Source organism: Canis lupus, chromosome 23 (genome assembly GCF_011100685.1).
Source record: "Canis lupus familiaris isolate Mischka breed German Shepherd chromosome 23, alternate assembly UU_Cfam_GSD_1.0, whole genome shotgun sequence".
NCBI lineage: Eukaryota > Metazoa > Chordata > Mammalia > Carnivora > Canidae > Canis > Canis lupus.
Genome location: NC_049244.1, coordinates 35,352,373 through 35,366,523, shown reverse-complemented (window position 1 = coordinate 35,366,523; position 14,151 = coordinate 35,352,373). Strand labels below are relative to the sequence as shown.

At 38.7% G+C, this 14,151-nt stretch overlaps 1 protein-coding gene across 7 annotated transcripts in view; it reads right to left on the bottom strand.

The window, feature by feature from the left end:
* Nucleotides 1–14,151, bottom strand: part of FAIM (Fas apoptotic inhibitory molecule) — a 28,351-nt gene that overhangs the window by 8,091 nt on the left and 6,109 nt on the right. For 4 of the 7 annotated variants that reach the window (XM_038571023.1, XM_038571025.1, XM_038571024.1 and 1 more), the window contains 4 exons: nucleotides 13,997–14,129; nucleotides 13,182–13,410; nucleotides 8,502–8,551; nucleotides 5,107–5,564 (listed from right to left, as the gene is read on the bottom strand). In XM_038571023.1, coding sequence (XP_038426951.1) covers nucleotides 5,415–5,564; nucleotides 8,502–8,551; nucleotides 13,182–13,410; nucleotides 13,997–14,129 — 562 coding nt within the window. In that variant the 3' untranslated portion in view covers nucleotides 5,107–5,414. Of the gene's footprint in view, nucleotides 1–4,978; nucleotides 5,038–5,106; nucleotides 5,571–8,501; nucleotides 8,552–13,181; nucleotides 13,411–13,996; nucleotides 14,130–14,151 lie in introns of those variants that run through there. The other 3 variants (XM_038571028.1, XM_038571029.1, XM_038571027.1) reach the window with 3 other exon arrangements.

Genomic DNA, 14,151 nt, shown 5'->3' with positions numbered 1-14,151 from the left:
CAAGTTTGTCTTCTGTTACGTCTTGGCATAGAAATTCATCACTGCCTTTTCAGCTTTCTGGTGCCTTTAAGAAGTTATATTTTATATTTTTATTGATTTTTTTTTTTTAGTTGTCATTAGCAAGAGAACTGTCAGCATTCCTTTTTCCACCTTTACTCTTAACCTTACTAACTCTCCACCCACTTTAATATGCCTTCTGCTTCAGTTCATTCAGATTGATTTTGTCAATTTTGTCACCAGCTTCATGGATATTGCCAAATCTAATGGACACTTTCCAGTTCTTATGCTTCTCATTTAAGCACCAATATGACATAGTTAACTATTGATGTTTTGTGATATTTTCTACAGGTAAGGATTTTCTACCATCTCAAAACAGTCATTCTGTTTTTACACTTTCTCCTTTATCTTTTTTCTTTGTATATTTCTTTTTAAAGATTTTACATAAATGCAAAAATGTGGTAACAAATGCCCAGTTTTTAAAAGTGAATTCTTAATTTCTTTTAAATTTTCTTTGGTTACCCATTCCCTAGCATCATCATTCCCCACCTCACCCCCAACTCATGCTACCTGTTTGTAACCTTCCATATTTCTCTCCATGCTTGCATAAGTTGTGTATAGACAAAATATTTAAAGACCTACACACACACATTATATATGGTGTCTTTTTATTTTTTAAACACAACTGCAGTATGTTATAGCTACTTTTCTGCAACTTGCTTTTCTTTCACTCAAATACCTTATGGAAATTTCTGCAGTTCATTCGGAATGAATGGATTGTCGTTTATGGTGTATTATAATTTATTCAATCATTTCTGCAGATGGGCATTCACAATTTCCAGTTTCTTTTTTCCCCACTATGAACAATGCTGCAATAAACATCCTTGTGTATATATTCTTATTATATATTGTTATTGATGGCTTCTCTTCCCAAGAGAAAGGGGGGTGGTGTATGCATGTGCACACTGTGTTTTTAAAAAACTTTATACTTTAAAATCTTTATTGAAATTTAACATTCATATTGAACATAGCATACAGACAAAAAGGTAAAAATTATTTAGTAAATAGCTTCATTCATTTTCAGGAAATAAATGCATCTTTGTGACTAGCACCCATATCAAATAGAAAATTACTGTCACTTCAGAAATTCGTCTCATGCTCCTCGTTACTAACTTCCCCCTAAAGTGAGCATTATGGGGACTTCTAAAATTACGTATTAGTTTTTGCCTGTTTTTGAACTTTATGTAAATGGAATTTTTGAATTTAACAAATGTCAGATTGTTTTCCTAAGAATTTAAAATATTTCTTTTAAACCTCAAAGTGTAAAAGGGGTATGCTTCTACATCTCAGACAGTAATATATCATTGTTCTTATTTTTTTTTGCTGTTTTCATTGTTAAAATAATTTTCCTAACTACAAATTAATTTGATCATTTAAAAAATATAATTGCTGGCTACTTGATTTCATTTTCCATAGCCTATTCATATCCATTCCATTTTACAATTAGCCTGACCCTTCTTGCCAATTTTTAAGAGCTCTTTATATATTATATATATCTTGACCCTTGTCATTTACATTACAAATTTTCCCAAATCTAGTTTATTAGCTTTGTTTATGGTATTTTTTACCATATAATTTTTAAATAGATATGTCTATCTTTTGTTTTATAGCTTTAGGATTTTCTTAATTAAGGTCTTCTTGCCCTAGGCCAGTCTCAGATACTATAGCTCTTCAGTAGGCTCCGCTCCCCACCCACCCCCCTTTTTTTTGTCTACAAACTCCCTAGTTGATGTCATCCATTCCCATTGCTTTAAATCTCCCCTAAATGCTAATGATTTCTGCATATATAGCCCCAGCCCAGATCCTTGAGCTGCAGTGATGCTCAAATCTGTCTACTGTCAGTGAGGGGTGTAAGTCCTAGGGATACAACAGTATGTGAACCCTGCCCTCCAAGCTTGTTAGAGAAAGTAGATACTGTGTTAATATAGAAGGATGATGAGGACACTTGTTGATCTCTTGCACATTTTGTATTACTATAAGGGAAAGGCTACAGCCAAAAGATAAGTTCCGGAATATATGTAAAACTATGACAAATCTATTAGAAAATGTGAACTCAATAGAAAAATAGGTAATGACTAATAAACATGTAGAACAACTAACTTCACTAGTCATCAGAGAAAGTAAAATGAGATATTTTTCTCAGGGCACCTGGCTGGCTCAGTCAGAAAGCATCGAACTCTTGATCTTGGGGTTTGAGCCCCACTTTGGGTGTAGAGATTAAATTAGTAAATAAAAACTTAAAAAATAATAAACATAAAATGAGATACCATTTTTGAAGAAAAACATTGGGTTGGCAAAATTTTTAAATCCTGACTACCTCAAGTGTTGAAAATATAAGGAAAAGAACTTCTACTGCTGGTCAAAATTTTATAATGGTACAGCAACCTTTGAAAGCAATTTGGCAAATACTGAAGATATATTTACCCTTTGATTTAGCAATTCCACTTCTGAGTATCCTTAGGACAGTGCTTCTCAATCTTTGATGTATGTACATATAAATCACCATGGGGCCTTGTTAAAATACAGACTCTGATTCAGTAGGCCTGGGGAAGGACCGGAGAGTCTTACTTCCTAACAAGTTTCTAGGTGATGTCATTGCTGCTAGTCCAGAGACACGCTTTAAACAGCAAGGCCCAAGAGAAACTGACTCATATCCTCAAGGGACATAAAGATGTTCATTAGAGCACTGATGGTATTAATGAGCTTCTGAAAACTACTAAGGTGAGTGGATGGTTACATAAATTTTTATGGTTGAAAGCAAGAGTTAAAAGGAACTGGAGTTACATATGCCAACCTAGATAAATCTCAAAAACAAGGTTGAGTGGAAAAAATGATAGAATAGGATTATTTAAAATTTTCAGTGATACTGGACGGCTGGGTGGCTCAGCGGTTGAACATCTGCCTTTGGCTCAGGATGGGATCCTGCAGTCCTGGGATCGAGTCCTGCAGTCCCTGCATGGAGCCTGCTTCTCCCTCTGCCTGTGTCTCTGCCTTTCTGTGTCTCGCATGAATAAATAAAATCTTAAAAAAAATTTTTAAGTGATACCATGTACTGGTTTAGAGGTATATGCCTATCTGATAAAATATAAACTTGCATGGGAATGATAAACATCAACCATAACATCACTTGGGCAAGGCAGGGGCCTGGGAATAGGAAGTGCATATAGCACTTCAGTATTGTAATGCTTTAGTTATTAAACTGGGTAAGTGGTATGCTCAGTTAAATAATAATACAACTGTCTATTTCTATTTTTTGTACATCTGAAGTATCTTGTTCAACAACTAAACAATAAAATAGGCTCATTTTTTAAAATGAGGAGATGGGAGGTTCTCAAGAACTGACCCTGTGCCAAACTTCAAATCCGGGCTGCACTCCTTTTACATTACCATGCTGCTTTTAATTAACAAAACAAACACTCCCACATTTGGTTTCCACAAAGACTGAATCAAACTGTATCCCCAAGTGTTTGCTGTGGGACGTGATGCATGCTGAAAAACACAGGTTCTGACCTCTAATAACTATAGAGTTCAAAACGAACTACCTAAACACAGTTGTTTTGCCCTTTATTTTTCTCTTGGTCCCAGATAAAATATGGCCATTAAAAGCAGCCCATTATTCAAGAGAAAAAAAAGCAATACTCAAACACTCGAAAACAGACTTAAATGTGAGTTTAAGAAGCCTCAGAAGAGTCTCTCTTAGTTCATCTTCCTGGTTTTCCAGTGGTGGTGAAGTGGAGCTGGGGGGTGGAGGAAGGAGAACGGGGGAATTTGTCAAGGTAGCATGCTGACCCGCCAATAGCAAAGGCTTGAAAAAAACCACGTTGGAGGAGGCAAGCAGGCTCATTGTAATATGCTCTCTTTGCCGCCCAGCACGTTGCCTGCCTGACCCAGACCTGTTTGAGCCATCTTCCCTCTCTGTTCTGTTCTCTCCATTCCTCTTCCCTGCTGCTTACACCTGGTTGTGCCTCTGTTCTGCCCCAAATCTCTTAGAAATACATTAGTGACAGAGAGATAATAGTAAAGGGCATGGGTTTGTGTCAGAAAAACCTGGGTTCAAATCCTGCCTGTGCCACTGATAAGGAGCTCATTAACTTGAGACACATCCAACAGAATGTGGTAGGATGATGGAAATAACTATATCTACACTGTCTAATACGGTTGTTCCCAGCCCCGGGTGACTATTGAGCACTTGAAATGTGGCTAGTGCGATAGAGGAATGTTTTAATTGTACTTATTTTTAATTAGTTTAACTTAAAAAGCCACATGACTAATGGCTCCCATATTGGACAGAGCAAGTCTAGAAAATGTAGGACCCCTCCTCTCACAGAGGATCACCATGTATAATGGACATGGGACACCCTGATAAAAGGCTCTACTAGTAAGCTATATCCTGCCCTGAAGACCATCAGAGTACTGAATGCACAATCTCAGACACTCACTGTATTGACCAGGTCTTCTCAGTGAGTATGCCAGGGTGGGCCTGCTTCATGCTGCTTGCTACCTCCCGACACCAGATCCAACTCTGACTTTTTCAACGATGAGGATACAACCAAGGCAGTCTGGTATAAAGAAGTTTGCCTCTTCCTCGTGTTTTTTTGTCCTCACTGTGCTGATTAAACAAAATGACTACATTTTCAGAAACCCATTTTTAATTAAATTCTTATGTGACACTATTTGGCATTTCTTTAATATTAAGTTTCCAGACAAAATGTTTTTCATTTTCTCCAGTTAAACGAATCATATCATTATGTACCAATTGCTTTAAAGAGACAATCTACCTGCATAGGTTAAATATATATGAAGACAGAGGTGCCTGGGTGGCACAATAGGTTAAGCATCTGACTTGATTTCGGCTCAGCTCATGATCTCTCAGCATCACAAGACTGAGCCTCACATTGGGCTCTGCACTCAGCACAGATTCTGCTTGAGAATCTCTCTCTCCCTCTGCCCTGGCCCGGTTCATGTGCTCTCTCTGTTTCTCTAAAATTAAAAAAAAAAATTAATATATGAAGATATCCATTTTTAGAAACATAAATCAAGCAGCACCAATTTTATTTTATAGTATTTATTATAGTAAAAGTTCCTCTTGTAAAACATTGGTGATTTTGGTCCATATCTTTTTTTCCATTTGGCTTTAAAACATTTTACATTATTTATAAAATAAATCGCAATTTTTAAGATTGTACATATTTCTTTTTTTTTTTGACTCTTAAAATATTACAGTTTCAAGTATCTAAAAAATAAACACCTGGCAGACTAAGTGTACTGAAAAGTACATATTGAACATATTTAATTACCACAGTAATTTAAAAGTCTTCATCTTTTACTTGTTAAGATTAAAATTCACTAACATGAAGTCATTCAAGGATCTCTGGAATTTCTCTATTATCCACAATGAGACTATGGATAATCCCTTCTTTCCGCTTCCCACTACTGACAGCCTTTATGTAACAGTCATGGTTCCCAACACTGAAGTGAGTTTCAGTCCCGTCCTCTACAAACTCACCCTAGGCCAACAAAAGAAGGAGGAGTTAGTATTCCAGAAACATTTATCTTTGTCTAGAGCATTAACACCATCTAAAAAGGGTGGCATGGACTGAACATTTCTCTTACGGGCTGAACATTTATTTGTACCTGCTTACAATCTTGAACAATGTTAAGCTTCAGAGGGAAAAGACCCCTTATATCTTGTGGCTGTGTGTCTATAACATGCACTATTTAAACAACATTGACTATTTTTACAAGTAAAACTGATAAGCATGATATCAAGCACTTAGTTTATGCCAAGTTACTCTATACTAAGAACACGCATTACTTCATTGCACCATCACCACAGCCCTGACAGAAGCACTATTAGTGTCCTCATTGTATAGATGGGGAATCAAGGCACAGAGTGGTGAAATAACTGCTGGAGGACCCAGTCAGGAAGGGATAGAATGTTCTTACCCACTCCAAAAATCTGATTCCGCAGAATGTAAGGTGGCTTACAGTAAAATACACAGATAACATAAAACCAAGCACCACCCAATCTCGCCCCATTCTGTTCAACACAGTAGCTATTGGCCACATGTGGCAGTTGAGCACTTGAAATGTGGTGAGTCTCAAATGCCATGTGCTGTTTGAGTGTAAAATCTACACGGAGTTTGGAAGACTTAGAATGAAACAGAATGTACAATACCTCTAAAAACTTCTATTGATGTTGAATTATATTATTTTGGATATACTGATTTAAATCAAATATACTATTAAAACGAGCTTCACCTTAAAACTTTTAAACTGTGGTATTAGAGAAGTCTCACATGAATAAAAGAAAAGCTACACATGGAACTCCTACCTGTGGCTCATATTTTTACTGAACAGTACTGATCTAGATTAGAAAGACAGGGGCCAAGTGGCATAGAGAAGAACAGGAGGCTTCAAGGATGAAAGTGGAGCATGGTAGAAAGCAAAGAAACCACAATCAGACTTAAAATTTGGCTATGAGCTTCCTGGCAGCCAAAGCAGACAGAGAGAGGTCTCAGAGCTAACATCATCCAACCTAAGAAGGCAAAGGACACCTGGGGGAGAGCTTTTTCTCAGCTGTGGGGAGAATCTGGCCAATACTGACACCACCACAGGAACCCTGTGGGGGCACAATCAGACACATACATAAATCTTGGTCATGATGCTTTGAGATGGAAAAAAAAAGGAGAAAATCAACTGTCACTCACAGGCAGCAAGGGCGGGTGTGCACATACTGGGGATCACTGCCCAGATATGGAGCTGCAGCAATTGCAGTTACAGTGAAGAGACAACTGGGTAGTAAAGAGCTATCGTCCAAATACTTGCAGTTCCCTGCTAATTACTGAGGACCAAAGACATTGTGGATGAACATTCCTTTCAACTTCTTACTTATTTATAACTACATTCTTAATACCACAGAACAACATTCTCTCTATATTGCTTTAGAGAATTCCTTGAGGGTGGAAGGGAAGAGGATCCAAAACTGCCCATTGGCACTTAGAGGGTTCCAAGGTTGGAAGGAAAGAACAGGAAGGACCAGTAAGGGCCTGATCCATGTTAATGGTAACTGAAGCTATTCCACACGGGCCAAAAAACCACTGAACAGCTCTCCAAGCCTCTCTGCATAAAAGAAGTCTCTGTCAGTAGATTTATCCTGGAGAGTGAATGGCTCAAGCTCTGAGGATGAATTCTGAGTGAGCCCTGATTACATAACCCTTCAAGAATTCACAACAGGATTAAGAAAGAGAGAAGCATGTATATTTGTAACTTTTCTGGCATTGGTACTTCCTCAGAAGCAGAGAGCCACAAGACCCAGGAGGTCCTTGGTAGCCTGCCGAATAAACTCATCCCAGGCCTCCTGCTCTCCGAGTACCTCTCCTCATCTTCCTATACCTACAACAGGTGAAGGAGACCAGGGCAGCACCTCCCAAGGAGACTAGGGAAGCACCTCCAATGGGCAACTAGCTGAAACGTGACTAGAGCAGAGTAGGTCTCATTATCTCCAGCCGTGGTGTTCATGTTGGAAGCCAGCATGAAAGGCAGGGACCAGGCATAGTACCCCCCCCTTACCAGCAGACCCCACAGCCCTGGGGAATTTCCACCCAGGGACTGTAGCTCCCAGTCTCACACTCTGTGCTTCCCACGATGGTCTCCTCTGCTTCCGCTTGCTCCCTGAGCCACAAGCCACGCACACCACTATGCTTTCATTCTTGCTGAAATCACTTAAATATTCATCCCGCCCACAGCCATAACACTGCAAGCAGCTGGCAGCAAAGGCTGAACGCTGTGGGGTTTGATAGGGATGTGATCACACTGGGCCACGATAGGGTAGCCGCTTGCCACTGCTGGTCTACAAACTTCACTTAATCTTCTGTGGTTTGTGACAGTGCCCTTTCCTATCTGCCTTCGTGTCACCTGACTTGTATGCATTGCTTCTTTTTCAAAAACCTCACTTTTAGAAAAGTCCTATCTGCTTTGAGAGTATGCTGTAAAGTCTTATTCAAGTGTGACTCGTGGGCTGACAAGCAGCATTGGCATCACCAGGGGAAATGTTAGAATTTGCATCTTAGCAAGATCCCAGGTGATTCCTACACATGCAGGTTTGAGAAGCTGTGATATGAAGCCCAATTTAACTTGGACAGGACCTCCTGTGGGGCCAGTTTTTGATGTGTGAATTCTTTTTAGGACAGAGCCTGGTCCAGGAGAGGAAAGGCAGCGTGTGAGGCTGGGGCCAGCTCTCAACATAAGGCATTTCCAAGCCCTCCCTGCCCCAGGCGCTGTCCAGGAGAGGTGTTCAGAATTTGGAGTCAGGAGTACTTCATCTCTTTCTTGTCCTTAACCGAGAGGACACCGCTTAATTATCAATCTTCACCATTAGGAAATGCAACATTTCAGTGGCAACCTTATACATGGCGCTAAGAGTAAGTAAAGGGTCAACTTACTGCTGTCTCCATTCTTTTACCATTGCACCATACATCCATAGTGTCCTTTTCTGTAAAAGTAACAAATCAAAAAAAAATTATAATCTATGACTCAAAGATAAAGTTAACTCTTTATTATTTTAATAAAAGCTTGATATACTGGATTTCTAAAACTCCCATTAACTTTTCATGGCTTTCAAATTCTTCTAAATTTGAAGAAACCATTTAACTTGGTTCACAAACAAAATAAAAGTGAGATAAAACAATCTTTCAAGAGACAATCATGGCCCTAGTACAAATGGATGAAGCCCTGTTGAACAAAATAAACACTGCAACACAAACTTCAGTATTTAGGATGCACAGAAGTAAATGCAAGGAGGGACCTGGCTACACAGTCTGTCATCTGTGACCAGAGACTGCCCCCTACCTTTCTTGCACAAAGGCCACCAAGAAAGGCTGTGACAGGGCCGATGTCGGATGAACAGCATTCAGGCTTAGAAATTTAACCTGAAATTTCCTACTGGATAGCACAATAATCTCTATTCATTTTTGTAATGTTTTCATTTTGGGGAAAAACTATGGATCGTAAGAAAAAACACAGGTATACCTGGTGGACTGTGCTGACAGTATGGTGCAAAATGCTGCATGATACAGCTGGGCATCAGTTAAGCTGCTGAGGCTTACCTCGGAGGGCATGTACATGTGTGCACGTGTGCTCAAACACGTGTGCATTTTGGGGGAGGATCCCAGAACCACTTGTGACTGTTAGTATCCTGGTGGGGGGTGGTAGAGAAGACTGCACTAATCAAGGAGCCAGAAGATGAGCCTAGAATCATGACCTGTGTGCACGTGAGAAGCCCAGGAGTCAAAAAACTTGCCTCCGTGTTAAGGCTGAGGCGCCAGTCAGGGGCTTGATTCTAACAGGCCATCTACTCCAGGAACACAGTCTAACAGGGGCTCTTTTCTCCCCACAGCTTGAGATGGGAGCCTCAGAGAATAGAGGCCTTTGACCTGGGCTAAAGGAGAAACAGGCAGAGGGGCCCAGGAGATGTAGGCAGTGGTTGCTCCAGTGGCAGCCTGAGCGGAAGCATCAACAGCCATGGTTACAGGGAGACCTAACTTGTCTCAACACCTGATCAGAGCATACCGTGCTAAAATAAACCATGATGCCGGTGAAAATTGGAATTTCATGTTGTATGCCTACTGAACATGTGCATGTACTCAGATTTTCTATAGGCTATTATGAATGTGCCTCTGAAGAAACCTACTAATCCAGAAAAGAAAAATGGAATAAATGTGACTACATCAAAGTAAAGAATATTTCTTTTGAGGGAGCCCAGGAGTGCATGTTTTAAAGAAAAAAGTCTACACACATAAGCAAAGTCAGACTGGAAAGAAATACGCGAAGCTCATAGCACAGACAAAAGTCACTCTTACTGGCAGAAAGACTCCGAGCAATCAACGAGAGAAAGACCGACAATCCAAAAGACAGTAGGTCAGAGGACATGTAGATCAGAAGAGAAAAACAGAGGACATCAAATATGAAAAGATGCTCAACCTCACTTAATTTTGAAAAAGGCAAATAAAAACACTGAAATACCACTTTTCATGTAGCAGAATATTTTTTAAAAATTTTAAGATCAGACAACATGCTCAGCTGGGGAACCTGAGGGGAAATGGGTACCGGGAGCGCACAGCAGTAAAAGCACCATAGGGGCAATGGGGCCCGATGGCTCAAGTGACAAGCGCAGTTCTGTTGGACCCAGCAATCCTACTTTCCCGCTTCTGGGATTTTATGCAAAGGAGATATGTCAACTACATTCCAAGAGGCATATAAACCAAGCCATTCATCCAACACTACTTCCAACAGCAAAGGATTAGAAATAGCCCAAGTGCCCAATTGTCAGGAGTGATTTAAACCATTTTATTTACTATTGAGACCGACTCTGCAGCTATAAAAAAAAGTATGAGAAAGCTCTTCATGTATGGTTAGGAGAGGATCCTCAGAATATATGAATAAGTCAAGAAGACAAGATGCTTTTATGAAATAAGGTAGTATTAAATTTTCATATTTGCTTGAATCTAAATAAACACTGGAAAGACTCACTATTAAAGAGCTTATTTTTATCAGGGAAACAGGGTGGGTGGGAATAGGGGTGGAAGCAAATTTTGCCATGTGTCTTTTCTTATCATTTTAATATCTGAATCATATGGGTAGAGCACCTATTCTAGTATGTATATTAACAAAAGAACACATCTGATAAAAGTATTACATCATTATGGCTCAGAAGTGGATTTGGTGAGTTACAGGAGGCCTTGGAGCATGTGTACCTTGGAGCCTCTTCTGCCTGCCTGCCTGGACCTTCCCTAAAAATAATGAATGAGCATCTTAACATATGCCCAGATTACGCTCTTGAAATACATTTTCCTCTTGAGAAACTGGGGCTTCTTGAAGAAAAGTATGATTCCAGGTCAGGAAAGAAAATGTTTAAAATGAGCCTAGGACATCTTGTCATATCTGATAGCAAGGAAGCTTTCGAAGTCTACCAAGGATGTGTCACAAAAGGACACAGGAGCCAATCTACAGAGCACACCATTGGCCAAAATGGGGACGATTTGATGGTCAATTCAAATAATAACTTGAATGTGTTGCAACACACATCAAACTGTTTAAATCCATGAGTTAATAATGGTTTTTATTTTTTATTTTTTAAAAAACCCTAAATGATCACCTTTAGAGGAAAATAAGGAGCCAATTCAGTATTTTGAAAAGTTTATAGTAAAGGGAAAACAAGTGTTAGTCTGCATTTTTTTTTTTAGTCTGCATTTCTTATAAAAATTGTACTTCTGTGCAACCAAAGAGTAGATGACAGGAAGTTTTTCATTTTAGAAATATTCCAGAATATCACCATTTAGCAACTGCTAAGGAATTAATGGATGCAAATATTAGGTACCAATGACAACCAATGGTTGCCAACATCAAAAGAACTGACAAATACCATGTGCCTCTTGATATAACAAAACCATAAAGTAGTCTTGCCAGAAAAAAAAAAAAAATCAAACCTAAATTTGACCAATTCTTTAGTTAACTATCAATGTATAGGAAATATTAGAAACAAAGAAACAAAGAGCCTGGCCGGCTCATTTGGTAGTGGATGAGACTCTTAATCTCTTGGTGTTGTAAATTTGAACCCTACATCGGGTGTAGAGATTACTTAAAAAAAAAATCTTTAAAAATATATTAAAAAAAAAAAAAGAAAAAACATCACAAAAGTTCAATCAATAAAATCCAGACCACAAGAAACTCTTTAAGATAAACTGATCTAGTTTCTTCAATAAATAAGCTATAGGAGAGTTTCTGGGTTTTTTTTCAACTATGTACATTTAATTACTTGATAAACACTTTTCATTTTTCATTTTTTTTAAGTTTATTTATTTTTAGGTGATTTCTACCAACATAGGGCTTGAGCTCACAACACTGAGATTAAGAGTCACATGCTCCGGGGGATCCCTGGGTGGCGCGGCAGTTTGGCGCCTGCCTTTGGCCCAAGACGTGATCCTGGAGACCTGGGATTGAATCCCACGTCGGACTCCTGGTGTATGGAGCCTGCTTCTCCCTCTGCCTGTGTCTCTGCCTCTCTCTCTCTCTCTGTGACTATCATTAAAAAAAAAAAAAAAAAAAGAGTCACATGCTCCACCGAGTCAGCACCCAAACATTTTTCATCTTTAAAAAGAATTTTTTTAAAGGTATATGCTAGCATTTGACTAGCTTGTAGGCTCTTTAAAGGCACAGACAACATCTTTTCATCTAGTATCCTCAATGCCTGGTACGCTCACTGATATTTAGTAGGTACTCAAGATTATCTAAGTAAGTGAATCAATGAATTTATGAGATAATCCAAATGATCTTAACTTAGTGATGTAAGAAGCAGGAAATACTGGGAGTACCAGAGGAGAGAAAAGATAGTAACTGGTAAATATTTGTCCTAAGTTTTGTAGACCCACTGGAAACATGGATAGCCATGTGTAACAACAAAACTTAGCTTTAAGATCAATGGCTTATTACTTTTTACCTTTTAATCTGCTTTATCTGGACTGAAAATTTTGATATATTGCAGTACTAAACATACTGCTGTCTAGAGAAAAATTCCCTTGTTACTGATCATGCTTAAATTTCCAACTGTCTCTAGACATCCTTTTAAAGAGAAATATCAATAATAAAAGATAATAGAAATATCAATAATAAGTAACAACAAATGTCTACATCATTTCCTTTTTTTTTTTTTAAAGATTTTATTTATTTATTCATAGAAATGCAGAGAGAGAGAGAGAGAGGCAGAGACACAGGCAGAGGGAGAAGCAGGCTCCATGCAGAGAGCCCGACATGGGACTTGATCCAAGGTCTCCAGGATCACGCCCTGGGCTGCAGGCGGCGCTAAACCGCTGCGCCACCGGGGCTGCCCATTTCCTTTTTTTTTTTTACACCTGTTTATAATCCTCAAATCCACCACTACAAAATCTGGCTCTCATATAAACCAGTCAATTAAATGAACATTTCATTTACATAGGACACATCAGAAATACACCTACACACACTCTCTCTCTACTCAAAGCTCCCATAAAGGGTCTGGATAGTTAGGGGAACTAATTAACAATCATCATAAAAAGTCAACAGATTCTGCAGAAATGGCACTCACTTACCCAACACAACTCTAAAGTCCTCACCATCCAAATGTAATACCCAGGTATTGGTAGTCTTCGACCTGTTCTCCATATACTTCTTGAGACTTTTGCCATTAATTTCCAGAGTATATTCATACGCAAAGCCACTGACAGCATCTATATTTATGGTTGCTTTTGTCTTTGCAGCTCCAACGCAGAAAGTTTCTTTGCCCACTAGTTTGAACATCCATTCTTTTCTTATCTCTTCCTAAGCAATAAAATGTAAAAGTTGAAAACACACAAATGGAAGAAAATTTATTTTTTTTGGAAGAAAATTTAATACTTAACTTTAGAAATGCTATATAATTAAAGTGAGTAAATAGCAATGCTATTTAGATGTAATTTTATTACTTCACAATCCAAATATTTTATTTTATTTTATTTATTTATTTATTTATTTTTAAATATTTTATTTATTTATTCATGAGAGAGAGAGAGGCAGAGACACAGGCAGAGGGAGAAGCAGGATCCATGCCTGGAGCCCGACACGGGACTCAATCCCGGGACTCCAGGATCACGCCCTGGGCCAAAGGCAGGCGCTGAACCGCTGAGTCACCCAGGAATCCCAACAATCCAAATATTTTAGAAAATAAAAGCACTTGAAGTTTAAATGTTATAGTCTATGGATCTATAATTATTATTAGTTTGCTTTGTCCAGCAACATGATCCAGGCCAAAATATAAAGATAATCAATGTAAGAGAAAAGCCTTAAATTTATATATGAAGAATCTATGTTAACAAAATCAAGCTTTTATGTATACCATATTCTACAAAGTAACTTATTTTTTTCCTACCTTCCCATCTACATATACCACTCGTTTGCCTGATGTGGTGCCATGTTCAAACTCAATCTTATGGACTCCATCACTTAAAGCAACATCCCAAACGGCTACGAGATCTGTCATTTTTTCCAGGCTATAAGGAGGGCTACGGGAATAAAATAACAGAA